We start from the raw sequence: 26,066 nt of genomic DNA, 5'->3' as shown, positions 1-26,066 counted from the left end.
AGATGAGGCAGAGGAACACCTTAGGTTCAATTAATATCCTATTCAAATACACAAAGTTGAGGACAAACTGTGTGTGTAGGTGACAGGAAGTAGACTGGCTTGCTTGGAGCAGAGATAGGCAGACAGAAGGGGCGATATGGACGAGAGTGGAAATTCTGAGAAGAGAACATGGTGATATTAGGTAGAGGGCCCTGAACATTTGCTGGGGAACCTGGGCTCTCCCTAGTTGGTCCTACATACAGCCACAAAATAAACCTTTCAAAATGTTTTTTCCTTATTCCCTTGGCTCTTATATGATGCGGTTCACATCATTCATCATATCTGGAGGCAAGAAAACCAGCTGGGAAGCCAAAGTATTAATTTATTTAGGTTAATTTAGTAAAGACCACTCAAACTGAAAGCTGTCAATCTAATAATAGAGGAAGGATCTGATAACTGATTGTATATAAAATTCTAGGAAGAAAAAGAAGAGATTATAACTCTATGGTTGAGAGACTAGGACAATGGTAAACATTCGTGATAGGTTCTAGATAAAGTGAGGTAACCTGATGAAGAGACAAGTTCAATTTATTTTATCTCCTTCAAAACATTAACCAAATTCAATTTCCATATTTCAAGTTAACTTTAAATAAAACATACATTCCTATCTAAACCTACAGGATATTCTCTACCCAATTTTCAAACCAAGAAAAACTAGGAAAGAGCTGAAATGTTAACTCTTCAATTTAAAATCCCATCCTCATGTACTTTTATACCTCTTTTATATTACCTCAAAAATCATTTTCCCAGTATGAATATTTAATTTTTAAATTTATTTTTTAAGGAAGATTAGCCCTGAGCTAACATCCACCAGCAATTCTCTTTTTGCTGAGGAAGACTGGCCGTGAGCTAACATCTTCCTCTATTTTATATGTGGGATGCCTGCCAGAGCATGGCTTGATCTGTGCCACCAGGCTGGCCCCAAGAATTTTTTTTTAAAGTAAGTCTTTGGTTATGTCATATATACTTTAAAGGCTGAAGATGCTCATATTTCTCTAAGCACAGGTTTTTTTCCTTACATCATACATGGGAGCTTACATTTCCCAAGATGCTTCTTATATATTCCTTTCAACTGCCAAGTTTGTTAAGCCATTTGTTTAGACAGGCTACGTCTTCTAATGTGTTCCAAAAATTCCTAAAAACAAATTTCTTTATGTCTCATTCTTATAAGGACAATTTCTTAAAAGGGTTTTATTAATATAACTCTTTCCTAGAATGTTACTATTTCACATAGAAAGAAAGAACATTCCTATTTAGTCACACTGGCTCTAGCACTTAATTTTTTATACATGCAAGGTATATTAGTTTACACCAAAATCTTTCTACTAATTTAATTTTTCTTATGATAGCTTATTACTACATATATACTATGATATACACTACTATATATTACACCGTGCATTTGTTATATATGCAATTAAACTCTAAAATCTATTTAATGTTTATTGCTTGTATCTTTTCTATATCTGTGCATCAACATGACTCAACATACTAAGCTCCAAGAAGGCAGAGACCGATTTGCGTGGCTTTGAACAAGATCTAAAAAGCCCTTGGTCTCTAACAGTCTGATGATGCCATTGATAATATCATTATAGACTGAGCTGTTAGTGAGCTGATGTAACTAAAACCTTCTTTTATGGAGGAATATCTGAAGTCTACAACGGTTAACTGACTTTTGCAAAGTCATGTAAGCAACCGGTGGCAGAGCCAGAGTCAGAACCTAAGTCTCCAGGTCTCTGGCCTCATGTTCACCACACTATACTGCTTCCTGAGAAATCAGCTCAATTTAACAACTTTCACCACAAATAGACAGGTCGGAAATATAAATGTGTTACAAGTCCTGCCTTCAGGAAGCTCGGAGACTTTCTGGAAAGAAAATACACACAAAAACTTAGAAAACAATGTAAGACAACATTATCAAAGGAAATAAGACCAAGGGCCAAAGTTCATAATACAGACTTTAAGAGCTCTATATTAAAAGAAGAGGGATTTGCAATGAGCCTTTAAAAAGCTGGCAAGATTCAGACAGGAGAGAAGGAATGAAGGGAGAGATGGTGAGAGAAGACGTAAGAGCATGAATCAAGGCGAGAGTGAATAAAATAAATATGGGAAAATAATATGGAAATCAGTCTGACTAAAGGAAGAACACGACATTTCACTTCAACAGACACAATTCTTGCTCTAAGCCATCTAAAAGGGAATTAGAAGGAAAGCTGAAGGATTTAAATATTCATAATGAAATTCTCACTTAGCAGGAAGCCAAGACTTAAATTACAAGATTAAATACACCGAATTTTCCTGAGTTCTGAAAAATTAGCATCAAATCGCACACAAACTTCTGAATCCAAAGATTTACGATCATACTAGACCTGCAAAAGTAGTCACAATCTAATCCTGTTTTGTCATCTTGTTATGTCAGAAGATATTTACTAAGTGTCTCCTATGGCCAAGACATCGTTCTCAATGACCAGATGCTTATTTCAAATATTCTGGGATGCTGTCAAAATAGAACATTCACTAAGGTTCCACATAAAATTGTGCTTAATGTCCCAGGCAAAAATGTGAGGCAACAAAGCTGTGTATAAAACTCAGATCCTCCACGTTAACAGTAGCCCAGGAGCCTGCCTCTATGGAAACCAAACATCGTTCTAAACCAAGCAATCACTGGTGTGTATTTCTAGTTATGTTCTGAAGTTCTGCTTTTATTGTGACGATAGCAACAGAAAACGTGCTGCACACCACTATCCAGATGGGAGAAGTCAGTCTTTCCAAGCTGCCTAGCTCATACCTCTAATACACTTCAAGAGAGGGAGGTGGTTCAAAATCATAACTTGTGCTCTGACAATTGTACTCTGCACTTTAACTTTTGCATTTAAGTAAATACCATCATTTGCTTAACCGATAAGGAAATCCATCTCCACCCAAGAATGTGGTAACTGTTCCTGTCATACCTGTCTATCCAGTGTGGGGCTTCCCTAGGAATCACTCACCTGCACAGATCTGAACGTAGTAATGAAAGGCAACATGATATGATAGCCTGGTCCACTGGGGCTAGTTAGTAAAGCTCCGCCCCTGCAAAAAGATGTTTCAATTTGACAAGATTATCGAGAGAAATTCTCTTCCCAAATCTAAAATGGTGTAATAAATATTCACTCTTACTCATGCTATTGACCTAATAAGGCCTCCCTAATATGAGTTACTCAAGACAAACAAGTGCCAGTCCCTAAAATATCTGCCACACCTCAAAAGGTGAAAAGATCAAATTAAACTGCCGATGTTACATCTTGTTTCATAAGCTCAACCAACCACACCTCTGGGTCTCCAGCACTGCTCTCAGGTACAAAGGATTCTCCTTGGTCTTTAACCTTCTGAGAAACACTTGTGAAAAAAATTCTAATGGCTCTCAGTTGCTGTACTTTAACTGTACATAACACGAGCCAGATCAAAACACAATACATTTAGTCACCAGGTTTAAAAAAGAAGATAACACCAACTGAAGGAAGGAGAAAATTTCGGAGGCTCAAGATTCTTTTAATCTACTTACAGGGCCATTAAAATCCTTGGGGCATAAAGTATCTATAACAACAACAACAACAACAACAATTTAGCATGGAAAGATGAAGGGTTGGGGGATAAGACTATTTACAGATAGGATATAAGAGTGGACTTGTTCACCAAATTCTGGAATGTGAGAAATATGAAAGCACATCTTGGAAATTATAAAAAGGAGGCATTTGGGGGCAAATATAAAAAAGAACTCCTATTTTACATAGTGAATAGTAAATTCATAGAACTTAGCTTCCTATCTTGAAAATACAAATAGGCTTGCAAAGAATTCATAAAAAAACTAGGGAAAGATGAACTGTTTGAGGTCCATCCCTAAGTTCTTTGAAAGCCATGCCTTGAAATCTTCTTTCCTTGATTTTACTGTCAGGAAACAATGCTGAGCTAGATGGAAATATGGATTAATCTGTCATTTATTATTTATGCTAGACTTCCATCTGCTAAGACACACCAGTAAAACTTATGTGAAACGGGCGCTTCACAGGGAAGACTGTTTGTAAGACTCAGGATGGATCTAAAAGTAGAAACATCAGATGGGAGGAATGATAGAAACAAACAAAAAGTTGAAGCTCTTTCAAATACATCATTACCACAATTTCTCCAAACTGTCCCCTCTTTGTCTATATCAAAAGGAATTGGTGGCAACTATGTTCAGGGAAAAATTATTCGAGCTCAACTAGAGAACAACACATTCCACACCATTCTTTTCCTCAACTTGAAAAGAAAGGATAAAGTGGGAGCAGGGTGGCCTATCCATGCTGTGTTTCTGTCTCTCAATTTCCAGGTATATAACAACCGTCCTGGTCATCATCACGGCCTTCTAAGTCAAAACCAGACACCAGAGTTTGTAGTTTTTAAAGGAAAATATTTACGGAACAACCATAAACACAACCAGAGTTTCTAAATAGCATCTATAGCTGCAAACTAAAAGCCTGTGTAGTTATATGGAATAAAACAATGATTTATCTTTCTATTCAGTTCCAAGTGGAGAGACCAGTGCCTGCCTGCCTTCATTTTTTCTACAAATAACTGAGTTTGCTGTCTACCAGGAATAACTGTAGGGAGTCTTAACCTCTGCACAAAATGTACGTTGCACTAAAACTGTCAAGTACCCGGAGGGTGCCCTGCAAAAGCCCGCCTCGGCCCCCATACTCTCCCAAGGGCTGGGAGGAAAACCACTTCCCAGGACTGGAGAAAGCTTCCCCGGACGCTGCAGGGGGAACAACTTCCTAGACTGCACTCTAACGGGAGTCCCCTTTCTCCCTGCTCTAGAACCTGAGCCACGTGCCGCTCACCTGTAGTACACAGCCAGGTGTCCTTCCTCGATCTTGTGGATGGAAGCGTAGAGGAGGACAACCACCAGACCCACCACTGCAGCCACCAGAACCCGGGCTTGAGTCATATTCATCCTTGTTCCTCCTGGATGAGGGATGAAAGGACCCCCAGCCCCGTAAGTGACAGGCCCACCGCCGCCAGTTTGCACCCTCTCCCTCCGGAGACCTGGCGCCCTCCCGCCGGCCGAGCGGGGAGTCCTGTGCCGTTTCTCATTCTTCCCACCTCGTAGAGCCCGCTTTCCCCTCGCCAACCCCTCCGCCCAAGACGGCCCGCGGGTCGCTCCTGTGGGGGAGCGTCGTGACACCCCCTCTCTCAACGGCCGCTGACCCCCGGTGGCAGGCACTAACTGAGAAAGCGGCCAGTCACAGACGCCGAAGGGAGGCCGACCCCTCCGCCGAGCCTCACCGATCAGTGACGCATCGCCCCCGCCCGCACGTGCAGTCGCCTCCCGGCCGCGCCAATCGCCGCCAACAGCCGGCCCCGCCCACTCGCCCAGCACTGCGGCTGCGCGGGCACGCACGCCGACGCAGCGCTCGCTGCGCGACTGGACAGACGGGGAGCGGAGGGGACAAAATTCCCCCAGCCGCCTGCCGCACAATCTCCCGCGAAGGAACCTGGTTTCGTCTCTGTGCGCCACTGGTTCCCTGCTCCGGAAGAGAAGGAAATCGGCAATCTAGAGTAAGCAAGGATGCAGAGGAAAGGAGAGGGCTTCTGGACAAGGGCCTGGTCAGTTTGTTCTTGTGCAGAGACCCACTCCCTCACTCTCAGTGTGGTGGTAGTTAATTTGTCCTTTTGTGGTTTATAGTGAACCCTGCTGTGTAGCAAGCACGTGCTTCAGGTACGGATCCTACACTGAATACAGCAGTGTGGGGGACCAGAATTTGCCACCCCAAAATGTCTCTCTTTGGCTTGAATACTTTTTAATAACAAAACACTCAGACGAAACTTCGACCTTATCCCTAACTGCCTAATAGAATTTAAGATAGAAGCCCTGTTTCAGGAAGGAGCTAATACCATAAGATAACTATAGTATAATATAAACTGGTGTGATAGACAAGGAGGAATCTAGCAAGGGCCATTTAATCAAAGTCCTCTCCGTCTCTCCTTGTCTTTACAAGGCACCCTCAACGTTTGTTTACCAAATGTTCCCTTTCCATCTCCACTTGAATTGCCTTCCTCCCCTTTGAAGTCCCAAACCACTACCCCCAACATCTTCCTTTATTTTTAGCTGAAGAGGTATTAAGGCAGTGGCTTCCAATGGTGAGTTACTCAGTTTTTCTGGGGTTCTCCCATGTATACATGTTATTAAACCTGGTTTGATTTTCTCCTGTTATTGTCTGTCAATTTCTTAGACCAGCCAGAAGGACCTAGAGGGTAGAGGAATAGTTCTTCCTCCCCTACAGGAGCAACTAGACTTGTTGCAAGTAAAGTGTTGTGGAAGTTCAAAAGAGGAAGATACTCTAACTGCATCATTCACTCACCAAGTATTTTTCTGAGCCTCTAGTATGTGCCAGAATGTTGATCTAGTGAGGGCATTATGAAGGCCATTCAAGCAATAGGAACAGAATGAGCTAACCATGTGTGTATCTGTGTGTGTGTGTATGTGTTGGGGTGTCCTCCAGGAAGACTAAAAAGAACTGTGAGCATTTGAGCTTCCCTGAAGCCAATGTGATGGAAAGGAGTGGGATGGTAGGCTAGAATAGGCCCAGATTTTGAAAGGCTCCAATGCACTTTTTCTGTAGGAAGGGGGAGCTGAATGGCTAGAGACGAGAGACAGACTTTATTTTCATTGCATATTCTTCTGTTATTTTTTTAAAATATGCATTATGTGCATATACTACCAAAACCAAAAAGGACAAAGTTACAGAGTAGAGGTGGGAGTGAGATGGATGAATACAAGGGAAATAAAGGCAGCATATAGAATAGGTTGGACAGTAATGGTGTAAGCCATGAAAAGCTAGCAGTGGGATCACAACTGGACAAGGTAGACTAGAGTTGGAGGGCCCTGTAACCTCTTGGGCAGGAAAATATGGGAAAGTATTGCTTTAGGGCCAGTGAGTCTGCAAAATGGCTTAGAGTGGAGACAGATTGGAGGCAGGGAAGCCAACTAGTTAGGAAACTGCAGGCCCAAGGTTACAATGGTAGTAACAGTGGAAATGGGAGGAGTAAATAGAACCAATTCAAGTCTTCATTAAAGCAAGTCCTCCCAGATACTCTACCCTCTTCCTTCAATAAATGCACTTACCATATCATTCATTTGACTTTTATTACCTAGGAATGTCTGGGACCTTGTCTGTTCCAGTTAAATGATATTTGTAGAGCTTAGCTACTTGAACTTCCAAAAAGCAAAAAGAATAAAAAATAACTTGTTCCAGAGCCTCTTTTCTGGATGGATTCTCTTAGTTTTTCATATTGCTTGAATTAGACAATGAAATGTATACAATTCACAACTGCCATTCAACTCTGAAAAGATGTCACCCAACAAAAAATAGAGTGGTCAACCCATGCATCAAAAGCATGTCTGAGGTGATCTCACTATAATAGTCTGTTCTGACTCACATCACCTGCCCATATCATGTAGATCAGGCTACTCTGACATCACTGCAGCAATACACTGACCCTATAGCAGATCTTCTATCAGTTATTACACTGATATTAAGGGGGCCGAACCCGTGGCCGAGTGGTTAAGTTCGTGCGCTCCACATCAGCGGCCCAGGGTTTCACCGGTTCAGATTCTGGGTGCAGACATGGCACCGCTCATCAGGCCATGCTGAGGCAGCATCCCACATGCCACAAGTAGAAGGACCCACAACTAAAAATACACAACTATGTACTGGGGGGCTTTGCGGAGAAAAAGGAAAAATAAAATCTTTAAATTAAAAAAATGATATTTAGAAAATGCACGATCATTTATAAAATCCTTTAACAATAATTTCATTGCTTGAATGGCTTACAGTGTTCAGAGTCCCAGGTAAGCATTCTTTCTGTACTACCTTTGTTAACTGTTTCTGATCTTACTATCTAGCTCACTATCTTCCAAGCAACAGGTACCCAAATAAATGTTTATTGATGAAAACCTAGACCTAGAGGAGAGAGAGACTGCCTGTTGTAACAGGTGACAGTCAGAATTTCCCTATTTAGAGAAACAGTACCACTGGATGACTAAAAAGATAATCTCAAGCTTTCAAACTTAGATGACTGGCAAAATGGGAATGCTGGGGATTACTGCAAAATGGCGATGCTGTGACTAAGCCATCAGTTTATAGGGCAAGATATGAGCATGATTTTTAGACATGGACAGTGGTGATAGGGCATCTCAGGAGAAAAGACCATATTAAAGAAACCCAATTCTGTCTTTACCATAAGTCCTGTTTAATTCCTAAAGAAAGTACACTGAGAGCCCATTAATCTTATACTGTGCTCCAAATCCACTTCATGGAACCTTTACTTTTTCCCAAACCATATTCAACTGTTCTATTATAATCTGATTTTAATAAATAGAGATTCAAAAGTAATTTAAAAATCATTTAATACACAAAGTTAAAAACTGTCTAGAATACAAAAGCATTTCACATTTTTTTTTAACAAATAATTCCTTCTAAATTACTTAACAGATAGAGATCCACAATCCTTTATCTGAAACCCTTAGCGCCACATGTTTCAGAATTATGAAGTTTTCAGATTTTAGAAAGGTAATTCAGTGCATATACCATACTACGTAAACCCCCAGCAGGGTCTTTGGCAGCACCCCTCCCCCCTAATCAAACATGTTCATAGTTCTGCAACAAAATACATGAATAGTCACACTAAATGGGATAAACAGATTCAATGTCAGTTCAGGTTAGATTTGCAAGCAAATAAGTTTTGTCACCAAGCTTATGAAAAATGTTGTTTTCAGAACATTTGGAGTTTGGAATTACAGATAAGGGAGTGCAGACCTTTATAAATTTGTATGACAACACATGAAATATACCTTAACCCATTTTTACAAATGAAAAAACAAATAAGCTTTCAAATACATTATAAATTAACAGGTGACTTCTCTTGGATATTATTAAATGTACATCTTAAATATGTATTCACATAGCACACTTAAGACTCATGAGTCTAAACTGGTATTAAAGGCCCAGATGCACAATCCCTTCTGTAGGAAAGGGATATTGTCAAATGTGCAGGTCTGAGCCACCTCCTTATGATGCCAGGAAGAGCACTGTTGAGTGCAACACAAGGAGGTAGGGTTTATTCTTCAACAAGTAATTTTAGTTAAGAACAGTATCTTCCATAAAAATATAAGCAGACAGCTTTTACTTAGAACACATGTTAGTTGAGGTTTCTTCTCTGCATATATTACTTTTGGCCTTATGCCCAAAAGTTAAATGTTAAGATATTTTTAGTCAGTTAAATAAGTAATGTTTTACCAAGTTTGAAAACAAATGGATTGCAAATCTGTACAGAAGTTAAAATTACCCCAAATCAAAATATTGTGTTTGTAAAATCATGCATAATTTCTGATCATGGCCATTTCTTCCATTGACTGGTATCTGAAGAATAGTTTCATGGGAGAAAAATTTCCAACATGTGCAGCAACAACTTCCATAGGTTTAGGGACAGTGAACAAGTGGCAAGTCATTCTGTTAACCAACTCCAATCAAGATTCTAAAACCAGGCATGAAAAAGTTATAATTAGATGCTGTCTATAAGTAGCAGGTCTATGGGTGTTCATTTTTGCAAATTATGTTTGGACATTTTATAATCCAAAAAAAGTTGGAAAATCAAAAGTATAAATAAGTTACAATTAGAGAATTTAGTTTACCTTACTTTTTGCTAATTAAAAAAATATTTCCAAGAGTTTTCATAAATATTTGAAGCAATTGTTGTTAATGAAAGATGAAATACAAAGAGTTGGCATTGAGACTAAATGTAGTAAAAGTTAATTCGTAAACATTTTATTATAGTTTCTCCAAATTTTAACAAATCAATAATTCACAGTAACCAAATTTTAATATAAACACTTCTGTTAAATACAACTATAATAACATTATTTATTTTACATACAGCAGTTACTACATTTGAATTATAGTACAAATCCTGCCCCATCTTATGGGAGAAAATTAACTGCTGAAGCAAAAAGGCATAAACCATTCAATTTCAGTAGTCACATTGCAAAGAAAGCTCATCATTCATTTAATTTGACCAAAAGTGCTACTGTTGAAGATTACTGATAACATAATCCTAGTATATCCCTGATATGTCTATAAGAGAAGATGGGGATTTGAGGTGGAAGATATTCCTCAAATGCTCTTTCTTGAGTTCTTCTATTCCCCATATGCATCCCAAATGCCACATAAGGCTAGCAGCCAACATGCCTAAAATACACACCCATAGCCATATAAAACTTACCATCATCCTACTGCCCTGTTCCTCATTTGCTTCACGAATAATAGTGCCTAAATGGCCAAGACAGTTCAAATTTTCTTCTATCATTTGTGCTAAAGTCTCCCTGTGGGATGAAAAAATAAGCCTTTTCAAATTCAGCAAAGGGGCATATGAATTTCCTCTACTTTCTGGTCTTCAGGGTCAACACGATCACTGCCCTTCCTGCAACCCAGCACCCCAATGCAGCTGACTCCTGTGCTTCAGTTTCCTCATCCCTCCCGCCCAGAGGCAGAGTCCTGCTTGTTACTCCAAGCTGTTGTCTCTACCCAGCCCTAATGATAAGAAGTCTACCGTAACTCCAATCTGATTTTCCTCTTAAATATAAATGGCACTTATACACAACTTTTTTCCCCTGAAATGCTAACTGGCAAGGGAGGGGAATCCTTGTGGCATAGACAGATGAAAGATCTCTTTTTGTTTCTGGATTATTTCCTTTTCCTTACAAGTATAAAAACACCAGCATGCTTACTTCAGAGACACAAATGTAGGGGAGAAGACACAAAAGTACAATCTGTTCTGCAAGGATCAGGGAAGGTAAGAAACTCTGGTTGGAAACTACAGATGATAGCAATGAAAAAGAAAACAAGCAAGCTGATTCCTGAGGACAGCAGAAGAAAACAATGTGACTGGGAGCTGCCCAGAACCTAGAAGTATCCCTGGAAGTTTGTATTTGAAGGAACTCCTGATTCTGGTTTCCGCCTTCCATGCTTTCCTTTTCCATATAACCTAGATCCTCACCTTTTACCAACCCTCAGTCCCTACCCTATTAGAATCAGTTCTAGCCTATGGATGATAGCCACTATAGTCACGTGCTGCATAACAAAGTTTCAGTCAATGATGGACCACATCTATGACAGTGGTCCCCTAAGATTAGTACCATATAGCCTAGGTGTGGAGTAGGCTATACCATCTAGGTTTGTGTACGATGTTCGCATAATGACGAAATCACCTAATGACACATTTTTTAGAATGTATCCCCATTGTTAAGCAACACATGACTGTATTAGAACTAAATTCTAATTCAGCTCTTATTCAACAGATGGAAAAATTGAGTCCAAGAGTTCCCAATCCTTGGTGGTGAAGTACCACAGGTACATTATAATTGAAATCAGTTTTCCTTTATAATGTATTCCTACTAGAAAATATATTTAAAATTCCTGTCAGATATGCTTTTGCAAACAACCATAACCTCAAATTGGAAATTACCTGTATAGAGGTGATATTTGCAACCATTAGCATCCCCTAACAAACCTAAATGCCTTTAATGAAAGCAAAAAGGTTAGTAATGTATTAAATTTTATTTGCTTCAACTCTGACTAATGAAATATTTCCTCAAATCTATATAATTAGCCTGTACTATAGCTGTGGATGTATTACACTGGGCCAAATCTATACTGACCCTAAGATATACCCTATAATTTGCTTTCTTTGAAAAAATAAAATACCTGATATCAGCTTGCCTTCCTGCCATGTGCTTTTCTCTCATAAAAGTAGAGTACAGAATGTGCAGCTGCATGACCTCCTGAGCAGTGATGTAACAGGGCTGCAATTCTGCAAAACTAATTATGGGCAGAGCTTCCAGGAAATGCTGGTGCTGTAGAGGTCTCCATGAGTTGTGAGAAAAGCAACAGTATACAAGCTAGCAAAGAGCCACTGGCTCTGGATACGGCACATCTTATGCTGAGAAAATAACAAAAATGGATAGTCATTCAGCTTTTAGCAGAAGAGTAGGAATTAATAAAAGAAAATATAGGGCTTCAAACTTGAGTTCTTATTTGCAAAACTGATTTAAGGCATTGAAAAAAGTCTGATTTTAGAAATACTAAGTTATAAAAAAGAGTAAGTTAAACTCAACAGTTCATTAGACGGATAATCAAGGGCCCCAAAATGATAAATGCAAAAAAGACAGCATAATTTCTCATAGACATAAATGTTTGAGGGAGAAGTAAAGTTTGAGAAAAAGAATTAATAAGCCAGTAACAGAGAAAGGACTTAGAACTTGGATTGAGCTAATAGTAAGTAACATTTGATGAATATTTACTTCCCAAGCACTTTACATACATTGTCTAATTCAATTTTCACAGTTCCCATTTTACAGATGAAGAAATGTGAACATTAAAAAAGTCAAGTTAATTACAGAAGGTTATTACAAAGGAACAGTCCAGAACTCAACCCTGGTCTATAAGGCACTGAGGACTATGCCTTAACCATTATACTCTCCTGCCTCATTCCTAACACTGTTCTTGAAAACACAACTATCTATTGTTACAAAGTGAACCCACCCATCTTGAGGAGTTACCACGCATGACAGAGGGTGTTCACGTTCTGCTGAAGTCGGGGGTAGCCACGCTGATGCCTGAGGAGTTACTGCACCTTCTAGACTGGATCCTACAAGAGACCGGGCAGAACTCTGTGTCTGAAGGAAAAAAAAAAGCCAAACGATTATAGGCAAGCACCTCTACTGATTCATACAATTTCCTACCACATTCCTAGGACTTCTATTTTTATCACTACTTATATGCACAATCAGACTACTTCTGTATAAGACTATCCCCACCTTTACACACCACAACTAACTATCCTGTCTGTGGCCCCTTTCTTTATTGGCTAAAACCAAATGTATCTACCCATCCAATTCCACTTTGATTGGAGAAAAAAAAAACAGCTGAACAAACAGTTGGTTTCATTAACTAGTCAGGTACATCAATCCCCAAATCAGGTTGGGATACCATAGAGGTCTAGGGCCGGAGGAATATAAAAACAGGAGGCTGAAAAGGAGAGTGGTAATGAAAGATGATCAAGAAGTCCTGCATCTGAAGTGCTAGTCAGACACCAAGTAAAGAACATGAGTGTCAATCCAACACAAAATACACGTCTTCAAGAGGATCCAGATCATGCTGATAAAAATCCTTTTTGCAGGGAATAACAGCAAATTAATGTTACATAAATAATTCATTAATAGTTACTTACGCAGGCAATTTTAAGGAGATGCCATATTTCTTTCTGCCTCTTTCCCTGCATAAACATGACAGTATTGTCAGCTTCTCTGATGTTACTGAGGGCCATTTCCACCTTGGGCAGTAGATCAATAATCTTCTGCTTACAGCCCAACAACTTGCTGGAGAGATTAAATCAGTGTCAGACCCTTAAACATCCCCCAAGACTGTACACCATACTCCCAAACCCAGCTGGGAAAAGGAACCACAATCAGCTTCAGATTTAATGACTGATCTCCAAAGCAGTGTACACAAATAGGACACAGACACACATGCAACTGTGGTCAAGCTGCCCAGGATATTGCCAGAACTCTTCCCGGGTCTAGGATATTTACCAAAAAGGGCTATTACACTTTGAAAGGAACATGACAAAAGTGCCCTGGCTTTTCAATAGGAAATAAAACAATTTTTCTACCTCAGATGACCAAACAGCTCCTTGAGAACCCGGTCCTGACTCTGCACAGTATGCACAATGATCTTGACCATCTCCGTGCTGTCGCTGTAGGAGTGATCTATAAAAGACCTCAGTCAATAGGTAGAACCTCTCTTCTGCATGAACATATCAGCCTCCAAACAAAAAATTCCTAAAAATCTGAAACTAGTTTTAATTAATACACATCTCCATTTAAATTCAAAATTAGATTAAGATAAAAGATTTTAAGATATGATATATACAAATAAATTATAATTATATATCTAAAAACAATGTTATGTGTGTATAATGTATACATAAATTTATCACTGTATCTTTGGAGACCTTCGTTGCCTGTTTTTGAGAAGAGTAGTCTTGGCTATCTGTAACCCATACTAACCCAAGCCCCAGACACATATGCAGCCTTCTGGCCAAGAGATCCACTTTTTTTAGATGATTAACATCACTTATTCAGAAACTGTAGGACAATTCATCAAACTTGGACTGCCTCAAAGGAAGGAGGCCCTTGCCCCAACTAGGTTGCTTGGAATCTCATGTTTATCTATCTGTTTATAGCCCATGAAAACTGAAAAAGTTGACTGAGGCACTAATAAAAGGACCTCTAGACACCCTGAAAGTTCACTTTGAGGGTGGTATGACATCTTAAAGCAAACTGGCAGCTGACATAGGTTGTCAAATGGGATAATTGTGTGGTCACAGTGAGTGAGTTCTTCAGTTTATACCAGATGCTACCTTAATAAAAAAAAAAAAATTAACATTAACTGTTACATTTCAGAAAATGGCTACTTAACTTTTAAAAAACTGGAAGACTGCTCATGGATCACGCTGGTATTTCCTTGGAAAATAATTAATCTCAAATGCAAAAATACTATTATTATTTGCTATTACTTGCTTACAATTTTCTCATTTAGCCCTTACAGGGGTCCTATGAGATGGCTACTATTGTTACATTTTACTATGAAAAGAGTATCAAAAGAGATTTAAAAAAATTTCAGTGTTCTTTGTTATCACCGCAAAGACCTCCCCCGTAGCTCAACTTTCTTCCCCACACAGCTCTCTCTTTGTCACTTCTTCACCAACAACCAGATACAGAGGCTCCTCTCCAAACAGCACTCCCCTTCCTCAATCCCACAGACCAGGCCCCACAGCTTTCCCACATAACCAGGTCTTTTAGATGGTCAAAGCCTTCAGAACTTTAACCTACTCCAACACAGAGAATGAAGAAAGTTGGTTTTCACTGTTTTCAGCTGAACAAGAGTCTCAAGTCAACAATAAGCTAGAAACGACACTAGAGACTATATATCAAGTGTAATTATATAACCTGTAACAATAGACAAAATTTCTTGTTACAACTAGTTTGTCATTCAAGGTGACTCTCAGTTCAGAGAAGTTTACTGGCTAGAAAATTTATTTCTAGGCCCTATGATATGCTGATATGCTGACCTGGATACTGCAAACAAATGCTATCATTGACTGTGGAAAGTTAATTTGACTGAGGCAATGGATGGAATTTTGTGTATCTTCATCTGCAGTATCTGATTCACTGGCCAGAAGACTTGGAGTAACGAATATTGATTAAAGAAAAAAAAAAAGAATTAGACTTGCTCTATTTGAAATCTAAAATTTTAATATTTTACTCTAACCACAACTTCTATCACTTCTATCACTTTTTATCATTATCTTCAACTTCTTTGTCCTCTTATTCTATCAGCAAAATCCTAACCCTGGATCAGTCTAACCATCTGCTCTATCAGTTCCTGTAATCCAAGCTACTAAACACTACCAACAAAAAAAATTATATGACCATGTGCTCTCTTGTCACTACTGATTCACAGGTTTTCACTTCTGCTCTGGATTCTTTTTTTTTTTTTTTTTTAAGATTGGCACCTGAGCTAACATCTGTTGCCAACCTTCGTTTTCTCTCCAAAGTCCAGCACCCCCCCCCACCCCCCCACCGCCAGGAACATAGTTGTATATTCTAGTTGTGAGTGCCTCTGGTTGTGTTATGTGGGATGCTGCCTCAGCATGGCCTGATGAGCAGTGCCATGTCCGCACCCAGGATCAGAACTAGTGAGACCCTGGGCCTCCGAAGCGGAGCCCGCATACTTAACCACTCAGCCACGGGGCCGGCCCCTGCTCTGGATTCGTAATAAATGTTCTGGGTCAGGGGCCAGCCCAGTGGCATAGCAGTTAAGTTCCCACACTCCGCTTCAGCAGCCTGGGGTTTGTTGGTTCGGATCCCGAGTGTGGACCCACACACCACTTCTCAAGCCATACGGTGGCAGATGTCCCACATATAAAATAGAGGAAGATGGGCATGGATGTTAGCTCAGGGCCAGTCTTCCTCAGCAAAAAAGAGGAGAATTGGTGGCAGATGTTAGCTCAGGGCTAATCTTCCTCAAAACAAACAAACTAGAATAAATAAATAAATAAATGTCTGGCTTTGGTATCAGGGTGATGTTGGCCTCGTAGAATGTGTTTCACTGGTTCAAATCCTGGGCGCGGTCATGGCACCACCCATCAAGCCATGCTGAGGCGGCATCCCACATGCCACAACTAGAAGGACCCCCAAATAAAAATATACAACTATGTACCCAGGGCTTTGGGAGAAAAAGGAAAAATAAAATATTAAAAAAAAAAACTGGAAAGATTTTCCATGCACCTGGATCAGAAGAATAAACATAATTAAAATGTCCACACTACCTAAAGCTATCTACAGATTCAATGCAATCGCAATCAGAATCCCAATGACATTCTTCACAGAAACAGAACAAAGAATCTTAAAATTCATATGGGGCAAGAAAAGACCCCAAATAGCCAAAGCAATCCTGAGAAACAAGAACAAAGCTGGTGGCATTGCAATCCCAGACTTCAAAATATATTATAAAGCTATAGTAGTCAAACCAGCATGGCACTGGTACAAAAACAGGCACACAGATTAATGGAACAGAATTGAAAGCCCAGAAATAAAACCAGACATCTACGGACAGCTAATCTTCAACAAAGGAGCCGAGAACATACAATGGAGAAAGGAAAGCCTCTTCAAAAAATGGTGCTGAGAAAACTGGACAGCCACATGCAAAAGAATGAAAGTAGACCATTATCTTTCTCCATACACAAAAATAGACTAAAAATGGACCAAAGATTTGAAGGTAAGACCTGAAACCATAAAACTTCTGGATGAAAATATAGGCAGTACACTCTTTGACATCAGCCTTAAAAGGATCTTTTCGAATACCATGTCTACTCGGACAAGGGAAACAAAAGAAAAAATAAACAAGTGGGACATCATCAGACTAAAGAGCTTCTGGAAGGCAAAGGAAATCAGGATCAAAATGAAACAACAACCCACTAACTGGGAGAAAATATTTACAAATCATATATCCAACAAAGGGTTAATTTCCATAGAACTCATACAACTGAACTAAAAAAACCCCAATCAAAAATGGGCAGAGGATATGAACAGACATTTTTCCAAAGATGATATACAGATGGCCAATAGGCACAAGAAAAGAGGCTCAACATCACTAATCATCAGGGAAATGCAAATAAAACTACACTTAGATATCACCTTATGCCCGTTAGAATGGCTATAATCACCAAGACAAAAAATAACAAATGTTGGAGAGGTTGTGGAGAAAAGAAGACCCTCATACACTGCTGGTGGGAATGTAAACTGGTACAGCCACTATAGAAAACAGTATGGAGATTTCTCAAAAAATTAAAAACAGAAATACCATATCACCCAGCCATCCCACTACTGGATATTTACCCAAAGAACTTGAAATAAACAATACAAAGAGGCTTATGCATCCCTATGTTCACTGCAGCATTATTCACAATAGCAAAGATGTGGAAGCAACCCAAGTGCCCAACAAACGATGATTGGATAAAGAAGATGTGGTGTATACATATATATACGTGGTGTATATATATATATACACAATGGAATACTACTCAGCCATAAAAAAAGACAAAATTAGGGGCTGGCCCACTGGTGCAGCAGTTAAGTTCGCATGTTCTGCTTCGGTGGCCCAGGGTTTGCTGGTTTGGATCCTGGGTGTGGACCTACACACCACTTGTAGAGCCATGCTGTGGCAGGTGTCCCACATATAAAGTAGAGGAAGATGGGCATAGATGTTAGCTCAGGGCCAGTCTTCCTCAGCAAAAAGAGAAGGATTCGCAGCAGATGTTAGCTTAGGGCTAATCTTCCTCAAAAAAAAGAAAAAAAAGACAAAACTGTCCGATTTGCAATCACAAGGATGAACCCTGAGGGTATTATGTTAAGTGAAATAAGCCAGACAGAGAAAGACAAACACGATATGATTTCACTTATTTGTGGAACATAAACAAACTTACAGGCAAAGAGAACAGTTTAGTGGTTACCAAGGGGAAGGGGGCTGTGGGGTGGGCACAAGGGGTGAAGGGGCACACTTATATGGTGTCTGACAAATGATGATGTACAACTGAAATTTCACAACGTCACAAACGATTGACCACAATAAAAAAATAAACTGAAAAAAAACCCTCATTACCTGTTAACATACTTTTATTAAAAATAACTGTTATTTTCCAAAACAAAAAAATTTTAGTGAGAAAACTGGCATTGTTTTACATTTTTGCAAATCTTTTTAACATCACCACTGCTCTCATCAGGAAAGTCTTTAAGGATTGAGAAGCTGACAAATTTCAGTTGATGAATACAAGTTTTCCTAAATTGTAATTTTTTGCTTGAAACATGGAATTTTATCACTGACAACAAATATTGTTGGTTTCTTCCTTAAAGTGACAGGCAGGCTTCATTAATTTTTGAGAAAATATCTGCCACATACCCAAATCTCAATAACCACAGTTTGTCTGACGGTCTTTCTTTCAAGTAAAAATGGTGTTCCATTAAAGAAGAGGCCAGTCAATAAGCAAGGTAAACAATTGCTGAAGTGATTTTCCTTAAGACAACCATCATACTGCAGCAGGTAGCAGAAGCACTTTATAAGTACTTCCATTTCATCACACAGAATACGAAAAATATGTAGAGATCTAAATACAATTTCTACTGCTTTATCTAGGACTCTTAAATAAAACTGGCTTTTTTAAAACTATGAATGCATGGTAGTGAAAAGTACAATGCACCCAGCTGCCCTAGCTACAAACTTGGGAGGCATCCACGACTCCCTATTCCATCTCCAGCCACTCACATTCAACACTATCAGTTTTACCTCCCAAATCTCTCTCTTGCCCTTACCCTCCTCTTCACCCCACTGCCACAGTTCAGTCTCTCTGCCTTAGCTCATGGCTCACCCTGTACTGAGCTATGATTATTTCAACAACCTCATGACTAATGCCCGTCTCTAGCCTAGCCACACTTTAATTCATTATGCACAATGCGACCAGAGCAGTATTCCAAAAATGCTAATCTGATCATGCCATTCCCGTGCTTAAAACTTTTTAGGGTTTCTCCTTGCCATCATGATGAAATTCAAACTCATTACCATGACATACCAGATCCTTTATGATCCAGCCACATCTCTTTCCTCCTGAAACTCTACACTCCAGTCACAGTGAACTTCCTCAAACATGCTAAGTGCTCCATGTACATGTCTTTACCAAATATACTCATATACATAAGAGGCCATCTCTTTTCTCCTAGCTACTGCTACTTAGTCTTTAAGGCTCATCTCAGATGTCATCTCCTAGGAAACCTCCCCTAGCCATCCCTGACCCCTAGTCAGAGTTAGGTGCCTATCTTATATGTACCTCATAAATGTTTGTAGAAATAAACTGAACAAACTCAACTACAATAAAAACCAATGTAGAAGAGATCACATTACTTGTTAAAAACAATTTCACACTTACATTAATTTGCATATGTTTGCAAATTTTAAAGTGCAAAACTTACGTCTTTTTTTTTTTACAGTTTAGGTATATAGCAAATTAGGGCACAGACTTCACCTTTTATTTTTTCTGTAACCCTTCAAAACAAATCAATTTTTAGCTGAAGGATAATATCTTGCAGGTACATACTATTTCATAGTTTTCAAAGCATTTTCACAAACATCCTCTCAAATACACTGCCAAGCACACTCACTGAGTTAGGAAAGCTAGGTTTCACCCCCATTCTGCAGAAGAGGGAAATGAGATACAGGGAGATTAGGTGATTTGCCCAAGGTCACTTGGTCAGTAAAGTGCACAGTCTAGAATTCAAGCCTTCCAATTCCCAATCCAGTGCTCTTTCCAGCAGGTCACACTCTGTACTTAGCAGATGTTCAACAGGAAATGTTTTGCAGAGGACAAGCCATCAGTGACCAGTGCAGATGAAAGCATCATTTTCAAGGTAAACTGCTCCGGCCTAGCACATGGGCCTTCCCTCTGACCATTCCACACCTGAACCCAAGCAGCAAATTCTTTCCAACCTCTTTAATCTTAATCTTATTTTTTCCATCTTTCCAAACATTTTCTTGCTTCCTTTTCCCCTTCTTTGAGTTCCTTTTTTCTCTTTCATTCCTTTCTTTCATTTCCCTTTTAAAATTTTTCCATCTCAATTTTCTTGTTACTTTGCCTTTCTAATCTCTTCAAGTCTCACAAACTTAACAGCTGTTGTACCATAAACATCTCAATGGTTATACCAAAACTGGAATTTATTCTGCAGCTTGTTTAAAATTCAATCCCTTGGATTTCTTAAGCTAGTGATGGTTTCCTAAAATGACTTTGTATACTGTGATAAAAGTGTCTTACCTGAAGGTCTGTGCTTTAACTGCTTATAAAGATCGATAGCACGCTGTTCCCTAGGAAACAGAAAACATGCTTCCATATGTGAAGATAATTTAATGACTAATAATCGAAATTATTAGTCATTTCCACAACTTGAAATGAACGACATCGTTTGAATAGAGTAATGGTCCCATTTTAAAGCAAGTACATGTTGCCAACGAATACTTTACAGAGCATTACACTGAGTAATAAGAAAGATCTTAAAATGCAAAGTTGAATATACTTCATGTCTGCTCTGATCTATCACCACGTATACAACATCTTTGTACCAGAAACACTTAAATGGGCAAAAATGATGGCCTGTGACTAGACAAAAAAAATCTGAAGTTTCTAATCCAAACACTTAGGAAGTTAACCTCAGTTGGAGCATTTAATAGACAATACGTTGGACCAGAAGTATGGTAAGTAGGGAAATCGCCTATAACTTAGAATACTTTAAAAATTCTTTTTAACACTCACATGAAAAGATGCTTTGATTAACAAACCAAAAGTCAAGCGAAAGAGTTATTTCAAAAATTTCCTGTGACTAAGAGAAAACTTCTTTTTTAAATATGATACCAGTGTATTTGGGGAAAGGAAAACTATAGGGAAAAAATCACATACAGGCTTAACCTGCAGCCTACACTACAGTGCACTACAGCCTGTTGTACACAGAAGGAACAATCTGCTGCAAAACATTAGACGCCAATACCAACATGAGCACATCCTTACAGAGATTCCATCAGGTCTCCCTGACGTCTTCCATAGGGGCTCTTTTGTAGCTCCATGATTTCAGTGTGCAAAGACATGATCTGCTCCTCCAGGTTTCCAATGACACCCACCTAAAATATGATGAAACACAAAGGAAATGACAAGCTGACCACCAGACAACACAGAAAAGAACTCAGACTTTAGAGAATGACTTGCTGCTATGGTAGGAGAACTAAATGATTTAATATGAAACACTAATCTCGTTCAAGCCTTTTTATCTTTCAGATTCTGACACCATCTTTCCCATAAGAACATCCTGATTCCTATGCCTCTCTCTCTTCTCTCCTGACAAGAGTAAACTACTAGCATTCACTTTCTCCTCCTGAGAAGCAAAAAGATAGAAGTGTCAGTAATAAGACAGAGAAAAAGTGGCCACCAAAACCATTGGTATGGTTTTCATTGCCCTGTGGTTTTCAGTTCTCTGGTTTTCATTGCCTCTTGTTCTGGAGTGCCTTGAATAAGGACGCAGAAAGACAGGCACTGGATTTCCCACCCCAGGATACCAACTGCCCTACCCCTATCCTCAGGGTAAGTACTGGTATCAACGAGAGCAACCATTTAGTGGGACCACAGACAGACGTACAGGGTAAGGCAAGAATCTGCCACCTAGAGAATGATCTATACCCACAGTGACCATATAATTTACTGTCCAAAATAGCATAATTTTGAGAGTGAAAGGGAATACTATTGATAATTATGGCAAGACAGAGATAAACTGAGACTGCCCCAGGTAAACCAAGATGTGCAGCCATCCTATCTAAACCAGTCACAGGGGGCCAGTCCTGTGGTTAAGTGGTTAAGTTCACACATTCCACATTGGTGGCCTGGGGTTCACGAGTTCCAATGCTGGGCACAGACCTAGCGCCACTCATCAAGCCATGCTGTGGTGGCACCCCACATAGAAGAACTAGAATGACTTACAACTAGGATATACAACTATGTACTGGGACTTTGGGGAGAGAAAAAAAAGGGGGAGATTGGTAATAAATGTTAGCTCAAGGCCAATCTTTCTCACCAAAAAACAAACCATACCTTTAAAAAATAAATAAATAAATAAACCAGTCACAGAAATAACAATAACTACCATTTATTATTTATATCCATTTAATGTGCATAATCCTATTAAAAAAGGAATAGTCCCATAATATAATATGGAAATTGAAACTTAGTGAGGCTTCAGTTTACTCTCATTTGCCCAAAGCCCTTGTTTTTATCCACTATGGTACCGTCCTCTATATACACAAAGCTCCTACTAGATATTGTCTGACATTCAGGCATGACATGAAAAATACTCTACGTACCAAAACCAGAGATAATTCCTAAGGGAGACCTCAGGGATGAATAAGCACACAGAATGAGCTCAGTGATCTTACCTCAGCATAGTGGATAGCCTTTTCTTCCATTTCCTTCCATGCTTTTAACATTTTTTCTGAGGCTAAAAAAAAAGTCTAAATGGGTTATCTCAGAAATAGCCACAGCTTTAATTACTAACATGCCCACCTCCTTGCCTTATCAACATCAAAAATGTTATCAATCGAATTGTCCCCCTAAAAGATATGCTGAGTTCCTAACCCACAGTACCTCAAAATGAGACCTGATTTGGAAATAGGGTCATTGCAGATGCAATTAGCTAAGTTAAGATGAGGTCATACTAGAGTAGGATGGCTCCTTAATCTAGTATGACTAGTGTCCTTACAAGAAGAGAAGAGACACAGAGACACAGACATATAAGGGGAGAGCACCATTTGACGACGGAGGCAGAGATTAAAGTGCTGCAGCTGCAAGCCAAGGAGCGCCAAGGACGGCTGGCAAACCGCCAGAAGCTAGAAGAGGCAAGGAGGATTCTTCTCCACAGGCTTCAGAGGGATCATGGCCCTGCCGACACCTTGATTTTGGAATTTTAGCTTTTGGAACTGTAAGATAATAAATTTCTGTTGTTTTAAGCCACCCAGTTTATGTTAATTTGTTATGGCAGCCCTAGGAAACTATTACAGATGGTTTTTCTCTTAAAAAAACATTTTTTTTAAGTAATACAGGAATATGATTTTTTTTAAAAAAAATCAAACACTATGAAAGGATATAAAAAGAACAGACTCTCTCTTCCTCCCCTCCACCCTAAGGGATCTTATTATTAATCATTTGTTACATGGACACATATCCTTTTCCCTCACAAGAGAGACCATCTATCCATACTTTTTTTTGCTTTTTCCCCAACTTAAAACATTGCTGCCATTAAAGACCCAGGTGATCTTTGAATATCAGCACACAAAAATCATATACCTCATTCTTTTTTAACAGTTATATAAGATATAAAACTGACAAGCCAAACCAAAGACAATTTGATGAAATAATTATGTTTTGCTATTCACCAGAATGCCTGTAATACACAAAAAGAAATAAAACATCAATCATAGAACCAGCTCTAGTGTGTAAACTTATTCACCCAACTGGACACTAGTGATCATTTATTCTGAGATATACATACCTTGCTCAGACAGGTATACAAAGAGGATTTGTTTCCCAAAAAAGGATTTGTTTCATGAAAGAAAACAGAAATGCTGATGGGGACCCCTTCAGCTTATTATTTGAATTTTAACTCTGCTTTTTATATTTCCTTAGTATATCCGAAGGGGGATAAGCTTGCAGTCAAATACTGAAAAATCGGAGGCTGTATACAACAAAAAAACAGTGGGACTCCACAGTAGGTGGTTTAGAAAAAAACACTGTGGAATTATTTGTGTTATTATTTACAGAAAGTAGCTTAAGACTTCCCTGGGTAAGAAGTTACTCCAATACAGAGTGTATATATTTTAAAAATGAGGTTTGAAAATCACAAATTCTTATAACACTTCTATATTTTTCTGGAGCTGAACAAATTTTAGCCCAATTGTGTGCGTGTGGGGGGAAATCCCTGTAAAGTGGCTCAACTAAAGGTTAAAAAAAAAAAGAGCTAACATTCAAAACAAAGATGGTTTATGATGATTTGAGGTGTCCAATGTTCTAATATGAATATAAGTGAAACATCTGGCTATGAGACAAGAAGGGAAAATAGCAGATAGTGTCAAGAGACTAGATGCTTCTTTCAAATACATCACTCAAACACTTACATATCCCATAAGTCATCTGCTCACTATATCTTTCCAAGTCAAGCTGAATGCTTTTGTGAAAAAACTCCAGTTTAGCTTTCAGTTGCTGAGATGCTGAGATCAAAGTGTTCTTCATTTTTGTCAAGTTAGCATTATATCTAAGAAGACTTAACCTAAACCATAACAACAAAAAAAAGATATTAGCATTTCAGAAATATTGAACAAAAATTTAAAATCTTAAATTGCCATAAGCCCAAAGCCTAAGTTTCTATTATCAATCTATGAGACATAGCTGATCTCTAGGATCTGGTCTCTAAAGACTTCCTGCCTGTGATATTCTACGATAAAACAATCTTCTTATTCTAAGACCGTTCAGGAACTACTCTCAAGTCATTGCAACTGGATAGTTTCAGACCATTAGTGAGAATTCTATAAGTCTGATCACAATATTACATTCCAAATTGGCCCAATATTTTAGCATTGCATGGAATATTGATTAGTGAAAACTGGCAAGATTAATTCTTGAGCATTAATGCATAGGATATTGTGCCTATAAACAATAGAATCCACTTACATTGCTGCTCTTTGTCCCTGAAAGAGCCTGCTGTAGTCTTCTTTTAGCCCAGATACGTAGTGCACTGCTTCGGCCCATACTTTACGCAGCTGTATAATTGGGAGCTGTATTTTGCTGTCCTGTACTGTAAGATGATGGGGAAAAGGACAGGGGAGTTACTTTTGAAGATTTTTACAGTTCATTTATCATTCTTCGTGATTTCCTGTCCATACAAATATCATTCTTATAGATGTTAGAAACTGATGCTAAAAAGAACCACTTGTTACTGTTTCAGTTCAATATACATTTATGGAGCACTTGCACTACACAAGCCCTGCTCCAGATGCAAGGGGAAATAAAAATGAATAAGATGTAATTACTACATAAGCACGAAGCTTGCAATTATTCCTATATCTTGTCTTTTTTTCCTTGCTTCTCTCCAACTCAGAATACTTTTTTTCTTTACAATAATCCAAATTCTTTATTTCTTTCAAGTTCTAAATCAAGTCCCATCTCCTTCACAATCTCCCAGTCTTTCCTGCCTCTGAATAATAAGTTTCATCTCCTGAACTACAACCAGCTTCAGGAAACCATACACGGTAAGTGACATCCTAATAAGATATGCTTTCTTCAATGCCAGACTCATGAAATTATCTATTTATGATTCTCTCTTACCTTTTCTTTGATAAATGGAATGCTACTTTCTAAAACCATGGCAGGCATGTATTAACTGCAGTGAAATCCCATTTTAACATTATGAAATTCTCCAAGATTTAAAGAGATTCATTCTACATTGTAAGGTGGCAATTATATTCTCTGTTACTTTTTTCCAATGAAAACCTTCAGAGAAAGGTTGCTTACATTAGGGTTCATATTGAGAACACACATGATCTGAAGCAGATTTTTTAAAAAATAAAGCTTTGTATCTGGAAAAATCTTTGCCTCCCCTAATAATTATTAATAGCTTCAATTAACCTTTCTTCTATTCTTATATATCCACACTTACTCCAGAGGCTTCCTACAACAGACCGAAAAACCAAACCAAATAAAAATTTAAAAAACCCAAACTCTTTTAGAAAAAGAATCTGGGGAAGAGCAGCCTGATC

General features: G+C 38.8%; 2 protein-coding genes across 10 annotated transcripts in view; both read right to left on the bottom strand.

The window, feature by feature from the left end:
* ERLIN1 (ER lipid raft associated 1) overlaps positions 1-5,458 on the bottom strand; it is a 34,632-nt gene extending 29,174 nt beyond the window's left edge. The window contains exons 1-3 of one of the 7 annotated variants that reach the window (XM_014865655.3): positions 5,344-5,458; positions 4,899-5,022; positions 3,030-3,111 (exon numbers count right to left, since the gene is read on the bottom strand). In XM_014865655.3, the coding sequence (XP_014721141.1) occupies positions 3,030-3,111; positions 4,899-5,011 (195 nt within the window). In that variant the 5' untranslated portion in view covers positions 5,012-5,022; positions 5,344-5,458. Of the gene's footprint in view, positions 1-3,029; positions 3,112-4,898; positions 5,023-5,160 lie in introns of all 7 variants that reach the window. The other 6 variants (XM_070485379.1, XM_014865656.3, XM_014865657.3 and 3 more) reach the window with 6 other exon arrangements.
* A 2,992-nt stretch (positions 5,459-8,450) lies between these two features.
* The window catches only part of CHUK (component of inhibitor of nuclear factor kappa B kinase complex), a 36,306-nt gene continuing 18,690 nt past the window's right edge, over positions 8,451-26,066 (bottom strand). The window contains exons 12-22 of one of the 3 annotated variants that reach the window (XR_011494415.1): positions 24,982-25,105; positions 24,429-24,580; positions 22,695-22,756; positions 21,283-21,392; positions 20,536-20,585; positions 13,786-13,882; positions 13,345-13,492; positions 12,657-12,790; positions 11,820-12,054; positions 10,339-10,438; positions 8,451-9,594 (exon numbers count right to left, since the gene is read on the bottom strand). Coding sequence is in view for 2 of the 3 variants with exons in the window: in XM_014865658.3 (XP_014721144.1) it covers positions 9,565-9,594; positions 10,339-10,438; positions 12,657-12,790; positions 13,345-13,492; positions 13,786-13,882; positions 20,536-20,585; positions 21,283-21,392; positions 22,695-22,756; positions 24,429-24,580; positions 24,982-25,105 (1,007 nt within the window). In the remaining variant the exon portion in view is untranslated. The remainder of the gene's footprint in view (positions 9,595-10,338; positions 10,439-11,819; positions 12,055-12,656; positions 12,791-13,344; positions 13,493-13,785; positions 13,883-20,535; positions 20,586-21,282; positions 21,393-22,694; positions 22,757-24,428; positions 24,581-24,981; positions 25,106-26,066) is intronic. The other 2 variants (XM_014865658.3, XM_014865659.3) reach the window with 2 other exon arrangements.

This window comes from Equus asinus, chromosome 2 (genome assembly GCF_041296235.1).
Source record: "Equus asinus isolate D_3611 breed Donkey chromosome 2, EquAss-T2T_v2, whole genome shotgun sequence".
NCBI lineage: Eukaryota > Metazoa > Chordata > Mammalia > Perissodactyla > Equidae > Equus > Equus asinus.
This window is presented reverse-complemented; position numbering and strand designations above follow the sequence as displayed.